The sequence below is a fragment of the Argiope bruennichi genome, chromosome X1 (genome assembly GCF_947563725.1).
Source record: "Argiope bruennichi chromosome X1, qqArgBrue1.1, whole genome shotgun sequence".
Lineage (NCBI taxonomy): Eukaryota > Metazoa > Arthropoda > Arachnida > Araneae > Araneidae > Argiope > Argiope bruennichi.
Genome location: NC_079162.1, coordinates 39976025 through 39996893, shown reverse-complemented (window position 1 = coordinate 39996893; position 20869 = coordinate 39976025). Strand labels below are relative to the sequence as shown.

The following is a 20869-nucleotide window of genomic DNA, read 5'->3' as shown; positions in this document are numbered from 1 at the left end:
ATTTGAATATTTTCCAGTTTTCTGGACTTTTATACTAATTTTAAGTAACTGAGAAAAGAATTTTTTTTCTTCTTATGCCTTTGATTGCTGTTGGAAGCGCCTTAGTTACAATTAACATTCATTGAGATATTAGTTATGTACATAAATATATTTAAGTGTCATTATGGAATTTTTTAGAAGAAAAAATATTACTCTTCCTCCAATATTCATCTGCTTTTCTATTCAAATACTGCAGTTTGTTCACTAAAAAATGATTTTCTCTATTATTTCCTGCTGAAACTAGGAACAGTTTTTTCAAATTATTTATATTGTGAATCCCCCCACCCTCCCCGTGCATTTCGTGAGAAATTGTTTGCCTGTTTTTTCACATATTGCTTCGCATCAGAAAGCAATCTCGAGTGTTCGTTTCAGCGAATATATAACTGCTACTTATATTCTTTGGAAAGCTATCCTCTGATGCTAGTTATGGTTTTGATTTCGTTTCACTATATTACTTCTGTGGTATATCTGAAAACCTGAATGAAAGTTGATTGTTACAAAAAAAAAAAAAAAAAATGTTTAAAATAATGATTGGAGTTGGGCTATCTTAAGGAAAGTATGTTCTGTTTGAAAAGATGAAAAATCATTATAAGAAAGTTTAGATAGTCGCTTGATTAGTTTATCATTTAAGCATACTTATCTTAAATATTTTATCTTATGAGATGTTGATTTTCTTTTAAATTCTTTGAATACTATAGGAATCGTTTCAAGACCTGCTTCCAGAAAGAATAGGCACTGTATATATAGGCCTAGTGCAGATTAAATCTGTCAGGTCAATTGTTTGATCGCTGGTTTGGAGTGGAATGATGGCTCAAGTATCATTCTTGTTATCTGACCACAATTTGAATTTAAAATTATGTAATTTACTCTTTGTAAACTACATGACTATGCAACTCCTTTTCCTCTTATGCTGTAAAAATATTAAGCACTGTATGAATAACATTTGACATAGATTATTTTGACTCCTAAATTATTTTAATTGCTGAAATTATCTGTTTCTGTACTATTTAATCTGCTCTATAATTCTCAAATCTCCAGAAAATTTCACACATATATATATAATCTTTTATCGTGCTGAGAAATCATGGCATAATTATATGCTTGATGCATGCTTTTTATGTATCAAAGGCATTTTATTCAATAAATGATGTTTGATTTAAAAAAGTCTCAGATTTTCCTGAAATCTATGTAAAAATGTATTCTTGCTTCAAACCATTAGTTTAAAATTAATGAACTATATTTACATTTCATAATTGATGATTGATTTCATTTAACAATAACTGCTGTAGATTTTTCGTTAAATTTATAAGTTTATCAATAAAAATTTTTTCATACCTTTCAGATACTTGCTCAACATGTGGGTAGCCCAAGTTCCAGTAATCCAAGTGGAGGGACAGTTGTTTAACATTAGAGAAAGTATAATTTGCCATATTTGTCTTGGCAAACTGTGACATACCTGAATGTTTCCTATGCAGCTGTTGTGTTATTTGCATTTGTGCTGCTTGTCTTGCTAGTCCTCAGTGAAACTTAAGTAAAGCATAATCAAAATAATTTTTAACTTACATCCTCTTTTGAGGTATGAAATATCTATGCAAATATTAATCATTTTCACATTTCAGCTGTAACACTAAAATGAGCCTGTTGAAGAAATCAAGTTCCTGCTAGGAATTCAAGTGGAATCGTATCAAATTTATGGCTAATATTATGATTTTTTTGTGTGTGTGTGTTTAAACTGTAATTATGTATTTTTTTCTCCTTTTTTGTATTAGAGAGCACTAACAAGAAATCCTTTCTTTATAAATAGGCTTAACAAAAATTTTTAAGATAAATTTAAAAACTGATCATCTCCACTATTCTCCATTCATTCAGTTTGAAAATTTGTAGTATTTAAATTCTTAAATTTATGTAGTGACAAAGATACAGTTTGAAAATAGTTTGAAGCAATATTATCAATAGTTTGGTGGCAATTCCTGGATGTTTTAGAGGATTTATTTCCATAAATTGCATTTTTATGTTGTATATGCATTTTGTACTTGTTATAACCATTTCGTAGGTTCTTTCTACAAAAACTGTAATGCGTAATTATTCTGCAAATGTGTAAATTTTGATTTTAAGAATACAATGTTGCTATTAAGATATAAAAAAAAGTCAGTTAATGTTAAAAGTCTACAAATAAAATTTTCTAAATCTTTCCTCCTCAATGCCAGAAGAAACATACAGTGTAAATAATTACAGTTCCATTCTTTTGTTCATTGTATTTAATAACATGTAATAATTTTACTTTCCTGCTCTCATTCTGTATAATTTGAAGGAATTGCTACCCTGCTGTCAAAAACTTGAGTACCATCCATTTTTATGAAATTTCTGTCAGACCATTTTAATGTGATGGTAAGAAAGTGAAGACTTATTAAAATTTTAATGACACAAATTTTATTTTTTATGATTTTGTTTCTTGATTCTGCTAAAAATTGTGAAAGTTGCTAATTTTTTCAATGGTGCTTTCTAATGTATATCTGATGATCATGTACTCTTCTTACTGAACTCTTTTAAGTTTCAAATTGCTAATGGAAATGATCTAGTCACCAAGGGGAAGAGGTGGAATGTGATCTTGTAAAGAAAATTTACTTGAACTATAATTCACCTTTAAAATAGTTCAGTCAAGTCATTTTATGTTTTGTTATTGATTTCTTTTTGTGCGTTGTTTTAATGTTCTCTTGTGTAAAAGAGTTTTATAGACAGTTAAAAAAATTTTTGTGTGTGCATGTTTTATATAAATTACTATTCATGTTTATTCATCATTGTTGTATTTATGATAGTACTAAAATTGTCTTTTTATATATTTATTTTTAAATTAAGTAATATGCTGTATTTTCTCTATTTGTCAGGAAGCTGTCATAGAATGCTTTTGAATAAGCAGTATTGCTTTTTGATCACTTTTTAAAGAATAACCACATTGTTGTAATCTTTATGTTACTTTGAATTTTTTTTTTTCATAATATTTGTTTAAAATCTTTGTGCATGGTTTTGTTTTTTAGGCTGTGATAATGCAATAAAAATTATTATGAATTATAAAAACAGCAGTATATGTAAACTTCAGGATGGTAGTAATAATGCGAGTTCTCCCCCTCCCCCCCTTTTTTTTTCTTCTCAATTTTAGTCATGGAAGGGCAAACGTAATACCTTTGCATTCTTTTATATTTAGGTTTTGATTTTACATCATTGATATAGATTCCATCTTTTGAAGACAAATCTGTCCTAAATATCTTTTTGTAACATAGGTTATTTTAATCATTATAATTCTGATTGAAATTGTAACTTAACTATATTTTAAGAAAACAGATGATTTAAACATGTACAATTAAAAATAAATTTATTAAAATGATGAAACCACACATTTGTCTGTAGATATATTAGATCATAGATTATTGAAGATTTTTGTACCATTCTGGATAATATGTTTCTGGGATTTGGAAACTAAAGTGCTTTAGCACATAAATGACATATATTCTCATGCATACATTGTTGGTACTACATATAAGCTAAATTAACTACACTTTCAAGCCTCTGAACTTTTTGAAATTTGAGATGTAGAACTTATTTGATCCTGTAGTTAATATAGTTTTCGCTGCTCTGTAATTTGTAACCAACTCTGTATGTATGAAATACACTGCTTATACTTTTAAAACTGTGATTTGTGCATTCCTTCCCAAGTAAAATTTTGTTGGTAAATGAAAGTTTTATTATTCTTTTTTTATTTGTATCTGATATGTATTGCAGGTAATCAATTTCTGATATCATTTACTGTTAAGTTTCATTTTTTGTTGCTTTCCCTAAATTGTCCATTTAGTGGTCAGTTTCACTAACATTTTGTTAGATTTTTAATTTATTTGACATTTGATTGTATTATGTGCAGGGTGTTCATTGTAAAAGAGAATTTTTTTTTTCATGTCCATTAGTGTGATAATAACTAGTTGTGAGCGGAGATGGAATTGTCATCCAAGATGTCCTTATCATTTGATTGTAATTTTGAATTATGGAGTCTATCTTTAGTAATCTTCATGCAACTTTAAAATATGTTAATCTATCAACTCAAATCTATCCATTTATATCAACTTCTACTTTGAATAGCCTATTAATCATATTTCAAGGATAGCATTTAATTTTCTTTAATATTTTTTTTATTTATCTTAAAATAAATTTTTTGTTCCGATATTTTAAAAAAATGTTTGTTTATGTCAGCAATTTCTGTCTAGGAAGAATTGATTCATAGTTACACAACTTTTTTGTGGGTGTATGATATTGCAGAAAAATTATTAACTTATAGATAATATGTTTAGAATACCTTTTAATCCTTGAAGGGTTTTTTTTAATGCTAAAATTTACTGAATATTAACTTTTTGTGCAGATCTGCTTAATGAGCACAAATTTTTTAGCTGTTATATATCTTTAAGATTGAATGCCTTGTCACATAGTTGACTAACCAACTCTCTAGTGTCTTTCGTTTCATTAGTTATATATAGGAAGGAGATAACTAAAGTTCTGAAATAAGATTTTAAAAAATTTCCTCTGGAAAGTACTGAAAATTATTTTCATACAAAATTTGGAATTTGCAAATGATCTCCTAATAATATGAATAATTTGGATCTATGTATTTATTTAATAACATTTAGCTTTCGTTATGCTAAAGTGGTAAAAATTAACTTATCCATCTCTCCATTTGTAAGCACTGAAAAGTGAGGGTAATATGCATTCTTAATACTTGATATGACAATGATATTTTATATGGAGTTGCTTATCTTTTGATTTTCACAATTTCTAAATAGATACAATTAAAAAATGCTAAATGAGTTTTTAATAAACAAATAATTGCAAAATGAATTTAACATTTTCATATGTTATCTATTAAAGTATGTCATGAACAGACTGTATATTTTGAAGATTATTTCCTCAGTAATATTTCCCAAAACAAGACTTCAGGGATATTAGCATTCAATAAATTAAATATAAGTTTGCTGTTTGTTTTTAAAAACTGATAAAAATGAATTGCTCTTTTTTTAAATTTTTTATTATATGACATGCTTAATGCAAAGTCTTAATATCTAGGTAAACATTTATTATTTTCTGCTGTGAAAAGCAATATCAGTTTTGTTGCATGAGATTAAAAGAAATGCATAAAAAAACATAGTCCAGTAATTATGATGAGATTGATTTGATTGTTTCTTCAGTGAACAGAAAATATTAGAATAAAATTTCTATTTTGAACAGCTTTATTTTTTAAATTTGCATAAGTATTCTTGTATTAAAGTTGCTGAATCTAAACAACTTGCCAACTAATGATTGATTGAATTTGTGATTTCTCAACCTTCCTTATATATCTGCTGTTAGTGTGTTGTATTTTATTTGTTGGTTTTTAGGGGCCTTAAAAATGTTTTCTACATTTTAAATAAAATATAAGTATCTTTAATGTGTTTGTGTCTGTAGACTGAAAGCCTAATGTAGCATGATCAAAAATATGTATTTTTCTTATATATGTATAGTGTTGTGGTCTGTTCTATAATGTTTTTTAAAAGACACTTCTACATTTAGGTATGTATTGAAGTTTTTCGGGGGGAAAGTAAACTATTATTTATGTAGATCATCAGTCTAAAAGTGCTGTTTTGAAAAAGAAAAAATTAAGTATTGATTTTCTTAAATTTTGAAGTGCATTGAGAATTTTAAATATATAATTTGAAAAATATTTATGAATTACAGTATTGAACTTAAATCTTCTGATTAGCCATTGAATAGTTTGATTTCTCTGAAGACTTATTTGCAAAATCAAGTTTGTATCTCAACCTTTGCACATTAGTAAGGCATTTTCAAGAAAAGATATATATATTTTTAGAAAATTTTATTTACTTGCAGTACTCGCTATTTTCTATTCTTTCGTGACAAATATATAAAACTTCCTTCAGGTTATCAGAGATATTTTTATTTTACTGAAGTTGGTATGCTAACTTTCTCTCTGATTATGGATTTCTTTTTATTTTTGCATTTTCTTTATCCTGCTGTCGTTTTTCTCTCCTTTTAGATAATTCTACTTATTTTTAACTCTTGATCAGTGAATAAAATTATTCAGGTTTTGAAAAAACATGCTTTTATGTCTTCTTTTTCCTGTCATACAAATCCATAGGTAACCATATGGAAAAGAAAATTCGGTCTGTTTATATGTGCCTGAAAATGAACATTTTTGCCCCCCCCCCTTGTTATTTTTTAAAAAGAGAATGAAAAAAATCTTAAGTGTTTCAGAAGCTCTAGCCTATATACATGTTTGCTTATAAAAATTTAATTGAAAGTGTGTTCATTTATATAAGGAAGACTGGTTTAAAAATATACTGAATTGTACCAGTAAACTTTTATAGTAAAATTGTTATTTCAAAGTTTTTGGGATTCAACAAATCAAATATATAAATAATAAGTGCATTAATGAATTGTATTATTTATTCATCAGTCACAAGATTGTCTTTGTTTAAATTCAAATATACATTTGAATTATGTAAATGAATTGTTACTTGTTGTTATATTAGAACTATTCTTGTTATTCTATATTAATAAAAGAATGTTTATTTTCACCTGAATTGATACTTCAGGAAAATAATTGTTGTTGAAAATAACAGACCGTCTGTTTTGTCATAACTGATTTTCCTGTTTTGCAGATATGTTACTTTTTTGCAAAAGGGGAATGAAATTTTGAATAAACAAATTAATGAATGCCACATAGGTAGCCATTATTTCTTTGGTTTAACTTTTAATTGGAAAACTTGTAAGAAAATAAATACACAGAAACCTGATATTGTTAAATGTTACTATCGTAAGGACAATAATGGTTGTTTTGGTGCATTTTAAATTTTAAGATTAGTTGAACAAAGCCAATTTTGGCTGTGTTAGTTTGTTACTAGTTATATTGTACACTGTCTCTCTGTAACAGAGAAATTGTGTAAAACATGACATAAATAACTAGGATCTTAAATGTGCTCCTAATTTAATTATTTATTAAACACCGGAAGCTACTGTAAAATTACAGTTGCTTCAAGTATGCCTTGTGAATATATATGCACATCTGCATTTAAAATGTACAGCAATAACTACTTTCATGCAAGATTCATTTTGAGAGAAATTTTATTTCTAAGGAACCTCACTGATTTTCAAAATGAAGATAGTATGATAGCTGTTGACATTTTTTTAAATTCAACTCTTAAGTATAAACTACTTGCTCATTGAATTGTATGATTCACTACTAAACTACAACAGCACTGCAGCTTGCTTTTAATCTGGAGTTTTCTGAAGCATTTTCATATGTTTACTTGTATGAAAATTCCTTTTTCTTCTGCTCTGAAATGTGCTGTAACTTAAGATGCAAAAGTATGCTTAAAGGGGGGGGGGGAATGATAGTCAGGATGAAAATTTAGAGGAAGTTGAAATACTCCCTCCTTTCCAGTTTCTTCACATGAAGCTGGTTACATGGAGTGGAAATCTCTTACCCCCCTCCCCCTACTCCAAAGTTAATGTGGTAATAAGTTATGAAAGTTTTGGAATTAAATTTTAACATTGACATATTTTCTATTCATAAGTATCATGTATAATAGCCAAGAAATTTGTCCATGCCTTTTCACTTTGTCTTGACTATTGCTAACTTAAGTACGAATAACCTTGTTTATATATATCTTTTTTTGTTGCAAGAAGAAAAATCTTTCATAAAATGAAATAACTACATTTGTTTAAAATTATATAGATTTGATTTTTGTTATTTATAATTAGAAAATGCATCTATGATTTTGAATATATATTACGAAATATCATGATTTATTAAATTGAATGTTTTAGTTCTTAATTATAGTATCAGTAAAACACATTTGTGAAATTATATAATAAATACTAAAGAAGTTTAAATGAAAATATTGCAGGAAGGACAATTTTTGCATGAAAGTATAGAAATATTTAAATGACAACGAATATTGTCAATTTTTTTAAAGGATTTAAGCATTCAATATTATGGCTATATTCATTTGTTTTCATTGAGATAAGGATTTGTCTTTAAAAAAATCAGCCTTATATAGTTTATATGTGTTGTATTTGTAAAAATATGAGGATGGTAGAATTTGACAATCTTGGAAAATACAGAAATTTGTGGAGTTTTGCTTTTTTGATCTGATTATTTTGCTATATAAAATACTGTTTTTGATTTAATTTTATTTTTGCATTTAAGTGTCCTTTTTATTTAGTAAAGATACATTTTTATTCAATCGATTTTTTTTTTCAGTGTTCTATGATTTAATGAACTGTAAGATTGGAATTACATTTTTACTCATAAACTCTGTTAAGAAATTTCGCAGATATTTTTCTTCATTTCCCTAGCAATGTGCAGAATGAATTTTTATTTTTAATTAAGGCTTGAATTTTCTTCATTAATTACTTAATTTGTTTATTTTATCAATTTGTAGTTAATTGTTAAAAATTTGCTTGCACATTTATCCATTTAATTCTTTTACGTATCTTATCAGTAGTTTGCTTGTTCAGCTGATTCATGAATATAATTTTTAAACGTTTTAATCCTATCTAATTTCAACTGTTTTGTGCCTTATATGAAAATTAAAGTATCTTGAATTTTTCTGTTATGTTTTGATTTATATATAATGTCCTCTATTTGAAACAGAAAAAAAAAAAATTAAGTTATAAGTTTTTTAATTCCTCATTCTTTAGAATTCATAGTTTAAAATAGTCTTTAAAAATTGGAGCATTTTCTGATTTTATTTGGATTTTCATTTTTTTTTTTTTTATTGCAAAATAATCATGTTTTAATTTAATGATATTGTGGGCTGGTGGAAATGTCCAATCACTTAATTTTGAATTTTTCCAGAATTATTTTAGATATAAATGTATATATATATATATTTATAAATACTAAACGCGATGACTGTACAAATGTTTGTTTTATGTATTTTTAATAATTTACATAATTGTAGGAGATACTTGATCTTGTAAACTGAACTTTGTTGGATGTGTAGTACAAAATTTTTTCTCAGAATTTAATTTCTTACATCACTCAGGTGGAATTTTTGTTATTCAACTGTGAACTTATTGTTTGCATCATAGGTCTTCTCACTTTATTTTTTGGAGTGTAAGTGCTTTCATGAAGTCTGATCTAATAAAATAGAGATTATTCCTGCCACATTTTTTTCATTTACCGTTGTGCCTCTGCTGATTTGAGTTCTATTTGTCGATTGTGAAATTTGAATTTACTTTGTAGAATTGAGTGACTCATTTTAATTGTTTGCTGTACATTGAATTATGCAGGCTTTAGTAGCATAATATTTACAGAGTAATTTTTATTTATGGTTTCTAAATCTATATGTCTGTTCATTTAAGAATATTTTGATCCAATATTATCTGAACTAGTTGTGATTTTAAGATAATTCTATATATGTTATGAAAATTACAGCTAAAAAATATATAGTTACAAGCAAATTTCTTTGTATTTTACATTCCATTCTAGAATTTACATTCACACAATGCTTCATGCTTGATTTTATCCTGGATTAAAAAGCTTAAATAGGAAGTTGGGGGGGGGCTCTTTACAGAATTTTATTTTTATTAATAATAAAAGTATTTCATTTGTTAATCTATTGTTTTGATATTTCATTTGTCATAAAGCTATATGAAATTTTTTTTGTGGTAATAAAATGTAGAAAGAAAACTTTAAAAAAAATTATTTGTATATCATATAGTTAACATTTTTCTGATTTATTAATTTTAACGTCATAAAGTTTGGACTATGTTAAGCAAATCAATTTCTAAAATTTGAAAAAAGAGGCTACTGAAAATTCATTTTCAATCATTATCATTTTCAATTTTATCTTTGTTATAATTTGTGTCTTTTTTGTATAAAACATCTTTTATACTATTAAATACCATGAATTCTTCAAAAATTGCTATGAATATTGTTCTTGCATGATAAAGTGGCACATTTTTTTTAAATTTTAATACTGAGCCTTTTTCAGTAAGCATTATGCACAGTTGCTAATACCAATATTATTAAATTGTAAATTTTTTATTGCTAGCATTACTTACTGTAAAATTATTAGCCTGCATTGTTCAAAAGCAAACTTTCTTTGATTGCAGTGATCTCTCTTTTTTGCATCCTTTATTTTTTTTAAGTAATAAAATGGTTTTTCAAGTGAATAATTCAAAAACAGCTTTGCATTTCACTATGTTATTATTCATATGCATGGAATTATAGAAACTGTATAGCACAGTAGATTGTTTTTTGTAATTTGTGTAAAATGACAATGATTATGATTTCATTAATTTTATTAATTAGACACCATTTGTCTTCCATTTCATGATTCTGTATATTTAATGTGTGTGGAAGGGGAGGGGGTAAATGTTATAGCTGAAAAGTGACTAAACTGTGCTTTGCTCAAAAGTTGAAACTAAAAGAAATAGTTTTTTCTTTTTTCAAAAGGGGAAAAAAATTATTCATTTAATTATATAATATTAAATATTTCACCTCCAAAATGTTTTGTGAATCTTTTAACTATATATGTATGAATGAATTCAAGCCTAGGTTATATTCATGTTTAGATTTCCTTTGTAATATGTATATGATCATTTCGTGTATTTGTGTGTATTTATCTAGTCTTGAATAATGGATTCTTTGAAAGTGAAAGAATTGAAGCAATAAATGATTTCTTGTTCTTAAACCCTTTTATACTATAACTATTTCTTATCGTGGGATCCTTAATTTATCCTAATGCCAAGAAAGAATCATTCCTACTTACGTATGTACATTGTCTGCATTTACATATCCTTTTAAGTTTTGGTTTAAATTTAGTTTGTAAAGAATAAAGGTGACTGATGTCCTGTTTTGTAAATACATACCATTGGCTATCTTGTCATTTCCAGCATAAACATTTCCCTAGAACACCTCATTTATGTGCTGTGCACAAAAGATGTATAAATTATTATTTTAAGTATTGTTAATTTTTCTCTGTAAAAAGCAACAAAATGTACATATTTATGATTAAATTGGTCAGGTTGTAGTGCCTGATGTGCCTCGAGTTCCTCAGTACATCAGCTGTTGAACTTGTATATTATAAGAGGCATACAAATAATATATTACATAAACTGTTGAAAGTGGTTATTTAAACTAATGTAAACATTTCTTTGTAAACAAATATTAAATTGTTTTTATAAAATTAGATGTGTATTTTTTCAAATAAAACTTACAAATTAATACAGATTTCAGTGTGTCTTGGCTAGTGATTAATGTTGAGAAGCAGGAAGATGTTTTTTTTCTTTTTTTTTTTTTTCCCTCTTTCTTCCCACACTATTAATCAGATTACATTTTAAGAATTTTGGCTTAATATTTCAAAATATTTGAGAAAACTGTGTGAATCATTAAAAATCATTATACTGCACTTCCTACATTTTCATGTATGTCGTCTCTTAAATTGAATGTGAATGAAAATATTTCTTCATGGCATTTTTATAATTTTCTGTCTTTTCTTAGTAGTTAAATAATGTTGGAATTCAATTATTAGTTTCAAAGGAACATTGCCATTATAGTTTTGTTAAATTATTGGTATATATTTAAAAAGTATGTATAGTAAATTGAGCTTTTCAAAATGATGGGTTTTGTCCTACTCGCGATGAATATCTTGGTGATCCTATGTGAGAGTTGATTGTTTTTTTGCTTGCGTTTTTATGATTTCGGAAATATACCAAAAATTTCAAAACTGAATTTGAAAGGAAAATTGCAGATTTTAAAACTTGAAATTATATTTAGTTTCAAAATTTATGTATATATATCTGTAAATGGTGATAAAAGAGATCCTCCACTTGTAATAACTTAAATAAAGTACAGTTGAGCAGTGAAATTTGTCTGGCTTTGGCAAAAAGATTTTGCTAATGTTTGCCGCCCATTTTTAGAAACTTTCTAAAAATCGTACAAAATATTTTATGTTTAATTCTTTTTATACCAAGTAATTATTTCACATGAAAGAATGTTTCCTGTAAGATAACCAACACTAACATTTTTCCTGGGTCTGTTTTGAAAGTAATATCTGGAAATGAAATTTGACCTCAAACAGGAGAGATGATAGTTGTGAAAAATTACCTAATGTGTGGGAGAAACATTAATTTTGCCATTGAATTTGTTTAGCATAGTATTTTTCAGGGAAACAAAAACAATTATAAAATCAATTTTTAGATTCCTTATTGACTTGCTTGTTATACTAAATTTATCAACTTGCATTATATCATGCTCCTGCTTGATAATAATTTTAAAGTTGAGTGTACATTCAAATGAAATTTCAGTTCATGTCCAAAATTAAGGTCACAAACATAAAATCTGCGAAAAAGGAAAAACTATTCACTGCCACGAAATTTGGCACAGAGGTACACTACAATGGAAGAAAGAACAAAGACACATAACAACATGGAAAAGATTTTAATTGGAAATTAAGAAACAGGGTATATCAAAAAGTATTATATTATGAATCGGAGATAAAGCATTTATCTCGGGGAAAGCCTATCTAGCAGTGACTACCGTGCACTGCTATACAGGCATCACAGCGAGCTTTCATACTGTTTATGAGGGTGTCAATAAATGCTTGGAGTAACAAAGCCCATTCTTCCAGAAGCGCGGCTTTTAACTCTTGGAGGGTATTAGGAGGGGGGTTACGCTGTGCAATGGTTCTTCCGAGACCATCCCAAACATGTTCAATAGGATTAGGGTCCGGAGATCTCGAGGGCCAGTTCATACGCCAAATATCCTTTTCCTCAAGAAAATCATCAATGATCTGGGCTCGGTGTGGACGAGCGTTATCGTCCATAAACATGAAGTCTGGGCCAAAAGCACTCCGGAACAACCTCGCATAGGCTTCAAGGATCTCATCCCTATAGCAATGTGCATTGGCAGTACCCGCATCGAAGACGTGCAGTGGTGTACGACAGCCCAACATTATGCCATTCCAGACAAGGATTCTTCTGCCACCAAATCTGTCGATTTCTTTTACGTAGGAGGGATGATAGCGAGCTCCTCTCTCTTTCTCCAGATGAAGATTCGACGAGTGTCGCTCTGTGTTAAATCTCGACTCGTCACTGAAAAGAACACGCCCCCATTCTTGCTGTGCCCAAGACTGATGTGTTCGGAACCATATCAAGCGGGCTTGTCTGCTGGATGCAGTCAAAGGGATGCACTCAACTGGTCGCCGGGCATAAAGGGCCCTCTCTGCTAGACGTCTGTATACCGTTTGTCTGGAAATTCTTATTCCAGACGCGGCAGCAAGGTCGCGATCAAGTTGAGGAGCCGTTGTCAGCCTATGCCGTCGTGCGCTTAATGCCAAATAGCGATCCTATGCAGGCATCGTTGCTCTGTGACGGCCTTGGCCGGCCTTCCTGGTTACAGTTCCACTTGTTTGGAATTGATTCCACAACCTGGATACCACTTTCGGTGTCACTTGTAACTTCCGCTTGAGACTGCCCAGTTTCAAGCCTGCCAACGGCTCTCTATCTCAAGGAATCGTCAAAACGATTATGAGAACCCATTCTCACTGGAAACAGGTTAAATTTTTTGTTTTAATGAAATATTCACAAAATTGCAGGCAAACTTCCTAGATGCCTATCGGTCTAATTTCAGCAGTTCCTCAAAAACTAATGCTCAACAACATTTTTTTCTCACAACAAAGGTTAATATCGTGTTACCGGTCCTTCACAATATATAATATATAATTTGTTTAAATTTTACTGGTAGCCATTTAGAATTATTTTGAAAAACATTTTTGTGATCTTAATTTTGGACATGAGTGTATTTAACAACAATTATTTATTTCCATTCTTGATTTTATGAAATTAATTTTCTTAGTTTCTGTCTCTCTTTTTTTTTTTTTTTTTTTTTTTTTCTCAAAGGTAGTAGCTAATTTGCCAGTGTTTGAACAAAATACTGGATTGTTTTGCAACAATGCTGAAATTCGATCATTGAAATTTACTTACTTAGTTTTTCATTTCGTAAAGATATTTTCTACTGTAAAAAATTCAAGTGAGAAATGGAAAGGTGATGTGATGTAATCATGTCTTTTTTTTTTCTTACTGGGAGGTAGTTTTCCTGTGTATTTCGTGTTAAAGTTAACATTAACTTCAAGAAGCCTTACACAAGAACAATGAATTTTATGATTTACAGACATTCTGGGAACGATTTTTATAACACTTTTTTCTTTAATATTGATTATATATATATATATTTTATCGTGATCCAAAATCTTCTTTCTTGTTTGAATTTTTTAAATTAGAAAGTGCCAAATAATTTACTTTTACCAAGCCTTTGTCTCAATAATTACAGAGATTATAAATATTGGAATACCTATGAAATAATTGAATTCTTAATCAGTGGCGAATATCAAACTACACTGCTATCTAGAAGAACAGTTAGGTTGAAAAGAGAGGTGCAAGCCGATCTCTTAAATGTGTCGAATAAGTTAAATTGTAAAACGCACAAATTCTATGAATTATAAAATAGTAGGACTATAAAGTATCTTTATTTAATAATGACTTTAATAATTGAATTATATAAATGAGCAATAAATTAAATTATTAATTTTTCATTTAACTTGTTTATAAATGGCCGGAGATGAACCGTTGGTGCGTTGATATTACGTTTTGAAGACAAATTTAATGAAACGGTGAAAGATATTGTGGCGTGAGTGCCACTATCCTCGCAACATCACTGCGCCCCCCTTTGTTCAAGATACATCTAAACAGATCTTTAAAAACAATACTCGAATCCTTGTCTATATTTAAGAGAGCCTGCCACCAAGCTCTCACGATTTTTTCATTTATGTAAAAGTGTGAAAAATGTGGCGTTAGCCCCTGGTCGTTTTGGGTTTTTATCCCCAAACAGTTTTTATTTTTTTAAAGAAAAATATATTAATAAATTGTTAGATAATTTGTTCAAAGATTTTCATCCGCATATACTTTTAAGTTGCTCATAAGTTTTAATATTTTTTAATCATATTAGTTAATGCATAGTTAAATAAAATTAATTCTAAAAATAAAGTTCGATTCATGAGTTTGAAAAGAGACGCTTTTATTCAAATTGGCACTTTAAATGGTATTTAGAAAGAAAATATTTTAGGCAACATAAAAAAAAAATTAATAAATTTAATCTCAGTTGCATATTAATGAAAATATTTCAATGATCAGAATTTTCCTTTTTTCTTTTTATTGAAAAAAGTCGCTTTACACCTAGATTTACTATCTTCCACTTTTTACCTTTACACCTAAGTTTGACATGAATCTTTTCCCATGATGGCTACGAAAAATTTTGTGAAAAAGATATTCGCGGATTGCAGAATTCTTAGAAATGCAGATTCAGATTTCTTTTTTCCTAATCATCTGTTTTTACTATAGACTCATATTTACTGAGCATAACAACTGGTAGGATCTGAGCTTACCCTGTTCTGCCGGTCGTACATTTCATGAAGACGACCACCTTCAACAAAACATTGACTCTGTGTAGCACTTTCCTTTGTGTGTTAATTTTTTTTTTTTTTTGTAAAAATGCATATTAAAAATAAATTACTATTATTATCGTACTTAAATTAATTTATTTTAAGTTAATAAATTTATTAATATTAAAAGATAATTTAAAATTATTAAATAAACTCATTCATTAAAATATTGTTGACTTATTAAAATATGTTTCAATTAAATATTGTTTAAAATATTGAACTTAAATAACATATATAAGTAAAAATAATAAAACAATGTCGAAATCATAAATATTTTATTTTAAACAAAATGGTAAAAAGCTGCCAAATTTTTTGACACAATTTAAATATTTCTTAATTATAAGATTTTACATTTTTCAAATTAAAAAACAGTATTATTTAAAAAAATTATTATACAAATCATATTTTATGATGTTTACTTCATATTGTAACTTTCCATAATTTGTTTTATACATATTCTTTTTAAAAAAATACCTTGGAAATTAATTTTTTACCCTTACTTCATGTTTACTTACCATAACATTCAAAGATTTCGAGCATTTTTGATTTGTTGGCCACTTATAACTGTTTTTCAGTAGCTTAATTTTCATAAAACTTCGTTCACAACTAACATTTGTGACCCTTGGACATCTGTAAATTTTCAGAGTTGTCATTGCATTAGAAAAGTTGATTATACCTTAGTATCGCATATTAATTTACAAGTACTGCAGCTCATTGCAGGTACTATTTTTTCGTCGTTAATTTCGAGAAATTGTGATATGAAGTGCAGATGGGTGACACAATAATACGAATTCCCTTGAAATAAGAGAAATGTTTTATTAATAAAGAGTTGGACCACCTTGTGACTTAATTGCAAATTGTATGCATAGAGATCATGATCAATATTTAATGGAATATGAAGCCATTCTTCCTGGAGAGCAATCTCTTAATTCCGAAAGCGTAGGTGGTGGAGGAAAATCCAGCTCGCAGTTTTGACTTCAAATATTTCCACAAATGTTCAAGTTAAGGGAGTCGAATAAGATATCCTACTTCCTCCTTATACTCTTCAAACCATTTTTGAATGATATTAGTAGTGTGATAGGTGCGTTTTCGTTTTGATAAAGTGGGCATTCCGCGGGAACTGAAGTATGGAGGAAAGGATGTACCTGATCTCCCAGAATATCTACATAGTGGGCTGCTGTAATCTTTCCATGCAGAAAAACAAACGACCCAAGACCAGTCTAAGATATCACACCCTATACTATTTGAACCATCCCCATGCTTCAGAGTGGACAAGAGAAAATCAGGAAAAAATGCTTCTGTGGGCGTCGTTCTCCACATATAAACGCGTCTAGTTGTCTGAAGTACGGTGAAATTTGCTTCATCAGACGAGATGACTTGTTGCCACTGTAGTGGAGTTTAAACTGTGTGTTTTAAATCATCAGCGTCGCTGAAAAGCATGACGTGATATTACCAATGACTTACGATTTGCAACATTTCCATAACTGTTCGAAGCACGAAGTTCCCTTTGGACAGATTTTGCTGAAATTTGATTCTGGAGATTATTATTTATCTCGGACATTATGTAGGATAAAGATTGCTTGTGCTTTTGGGCCACTATGAGAGTGAGCACTCTTTTCTCTCACACAGTAAGCTTTTTTTTTTTCCCCGTCTCCTGATGTATTTCGCAGATGCCACATTACAGCATTTCGTACACGCTGTCATAACGACTGATACAATAGTCTTTGCACGCCCCAAATAATTGGCTGTTTCCGTCACCGAGCAACCAGCGCACTGCATTCCAACAATCATGCCGTTTTCGATCTCTGACAGATCAGTCATTGAGTTTTTCTGAGTGTTCTGCAGACTCATGCTACACGATACAACGATAGATACTTTACTTTTCACAACCACTTGGTGGCAGACTTGAGTGCAAAATGAGTGGCATGCGCGTTCTGCTTCTTTGAAATGGACCATGCCTTTTTCATGAGTATGCATATTATTTCGTCATTCATCTGTATATAATTGTACTATTTCATTCCTAAATTCAGATTCAATTTCTTATACATAATTTTCTTTAAATTTTTTAACATGTTCCTTATTAACAACGTTGTTGTTTTCTTTCGGAATATTAACCAAAAATCCAAATGTAGAAGAAATTTTACTGTAAGTTCTGACGTCAAGGAAATATATCAAACACAAGCAAATATGTCTTGATCCTCAGTCCCCCCCCCCTCAAAAAACGATGTCTATTGTACTACCGTTTTCGAAATTTTTTTTTCTTTATACGTCGTATACGTTCCTTTGTATACGTAGGTCTCATTGCTTTATTGAGTATTGTTTCATTTGCCTCCATCTCGTAACTGAACCGGCGAACCTAACGAAACCGGTACTATTTTTTGCTACTTTTCATTACCTTATAAATCTTTTCACCAGAAACAGAAAAGAAATATATTCTTTACTTTGATAAAGTATATTGAAATGTTATGCATAACAGTTGATAATGAATGTAATTAGCCAGAAAGAAAAAGATGTATAGTAGAATGTTGGAACGCTTAAGGAATAATAAAGATTAAAATGAAACAAAACATAAGAATAAAACTTCACAATTTTCATGAAGATTCATGACTGGAACAATATAGAAATACTGAAATTATTACTTTAAAATTTTATTAATACACTTAACAAGGCTATACAGCAATCAGTTCAAAAAGATTAAAAATAAAATAGAATATTTAAAATTTATTGCCCTAATTGTTACCAGAGGAAAACTGATAAAATGCATATAAATAGTTTGTAAGATATATTCATAAATATAACAAATGGCTGGCATTTCAAGACATGAAATTTCAGGTCAATTAACAGAACTTTAACTTGCAAATTTTAAATAATATAATTAAAAAACATAATTCATATGAACTTAAGCTCAGTATTGGCATAACAGCAATCTATTCTACTCTGTTTAGAAAGCTAACTTAAAACACACACACACACACACTGGAATTTATATTAGAAACAGTGAGATCTAACGTGCATCAAATACATGATTGATTAATGAATATTTCGCAGTTCTACACTGCGAAATAATATCCCAATAATTATTTGAATGATTGATTGAAAATAATTCAAAAAGAAGCAACAAAAAAAGATAAAACAACGAGAAGAATTTCGCTCACCTCTTTCCAAACAGGTTTAGTTTTATTTCTACAAGTTTCATTATTTTTTTCAATGTGTCGCAACTGCTTCAAATGAAAAAAGAAAAAAAAAAAAAATAATCTTTATTCTTACTCTTGGCTGAGAAGTTTCTGTTATGTAAAAGCAAATACATTTCCCTCGAACGTAAATTTATGACTGTCAGTCCACTTTAGCCTTTTTTTTTAGCCTTCCTTTTTTTTTTTTTTTTTTTTTTTTTTTTAATAGATGTAGACCCTTAAAATATGCAACTGGTAAGAGCGTTCAGCGTAGAAAGAAATTGTCCTAGTTGCTTTAGTGACTTACGGTTCAATGCTTGAACATTATTATTAAGATTTTATACGCGGAATGTGCACATTTATCTTTGGAAGATGAACGCCCAGAAAAGTCACAGCTATATATTTTTTCTAGTGTTAAACATACCGAAGAAGCATTACATTTTGAAATAGAATGATTATAAATTCTTAAAGAACTTTATATTGTTTTTAAAAGATACGGTTTTTATGAACCCCTAGGTGTATTTTTAAAATATCTGATGCTGCCGGGGAAAAAAAAAATCTTTTTTTTTTTAACAAACTAACAAACAAAAAAGAATAAAAGACTAGCAGTTCTTAAAATTCTTGAAACAATTTCTGATTTTAATGATGTAATTATATTATACAAACGTGTTATATATAGTACTGTTCTTTCTCAGATTGAAAACCCTCCGCGATTTTGCGCTTGCGTCAGGATGTGTTCATTTAATTAAAAGAGGGGCGAGAGGAAAGATGGAAGGAGGAGATGTTTAAATTTAACAAGAACGTGAATTCGGATTATATGTGAACTTAGGAGAAGTAAAAACTGCGGATAACTCGTAATATTATGGGGGAAAGATAGTAATTCAGAATAAAATACTTTAGAGCAACTTTTTTTTTTACTGTAAGAGGCCTTCACATTAAATTATGGTGAATAAATGGACTTACGATCTTAAAATTTGCTTATTCACTCTTTTGCAAAATAGTAACAATTTTTTAGGTTAAAATACTTTTTTCTATTTGTTACTAAATTTTTGATGACATTTTGAGATTCGCAATGGCGGTAGATAATCCTTGACACATTTAAAATATTCTTCGTGTTGACCCCCCCCCCTTGAATTACTCATATAAGCAATCAACAAGCAATGTTTGAGTAAAAATAAAATAGTTGGGTCAAAAATAACTCGATGCACACATACACGTGGATAAAAAAAAAAAAAAAAAAAAAAAAACAATGAAAAAGTATTTAACAGGGCGGAAATGAAAGTGGAAGAATGAAGATTTAATTTAGTTTAGTTATATTAACGTCCCGTTGTAAAGCAACACTAGGGCTATTTTGGGACGGACCTCGTAATTTTGAACCGCGGTCAGATGACGAGGACGACACCTGAGCTGGCAGCCCCCGCCCTCCACACCACACCAGCGGGAGGACGTTTGGCATGATGGATTTAACGTGCAACAGACCCCCTTACACGACGGCTCTACGGTGGAATCGGGTCTCGAACCTGAAACCCTACGGCTCACAAGCCGAGACCTTACCACCAGGCCACCGCAGCCCGGAAGAATGAAGAAAAATTCGGGAAACGCGCTCATCTTCCCGCGTGTCACCCCTTAGCGAAGTCAAAAAGTGGAAGTGTCGGGATACTGAAACGTACAGTATGTATTGACGTATAATGCGTATCTATATTTACAGAGTCCGATACTGCAAAACTTCAAGAATGAAGGTGTTTCATCTTTTCAATGTAATTTATTGAACTTGTCAAGATCCTCTTTGAATCAAAATACCATCTGCAGGGAGGGAAAAAAAAAAAAAAAAAAAAAAAAACCTCCATGAACTAATTGGAGAGAACAAAAGAAACTTAATTCATTCAAAAAAAAAAAAAAAGTAAACAGATGAAAAGTTAAAATGAGCAGTTTTTAAAGTCAATCACTTGGCACCAATGTTATTATTTGAATAATTGGGTTCCGCCTTTTAGATAATTATAATTCTTCCTCTGTTAAATAACAAATATGTGATAACCATGTGATTTTTGTACCAAAATAATAAAATTTTCACAATTTTTTGAAAATATATAAATTTTGATGTCAGCTATTACATGA

The 20869-nt window shown here is 29.3% G+C and overlaps 1 protein-coding gene across 1 annotated transcript in view; it reads left to right on the top strand.

Moving 5' to 3' along the window:
- The window catches only part of LOC129958131 (WD repeat-containing protein 20-like), a 33805-nt gene extending 22509 nt beyond the window's left edge, over positions 1–11296 (top strand). The window contains exon 4 of the mRNA XM_056070332.1: positions 1382–11296. Coding sequence (XP_055926307.1) covers positions 1382–1444 — 63 coding nt within the window. The 3' untranslated portion in view covers positions 1445–11296. The remainder of the gene's footprint in view (positions 1–1381) is intronic.
- The last annotated feature ends 9573 nt before the right edge of the window (positions 11297–20869 follow it).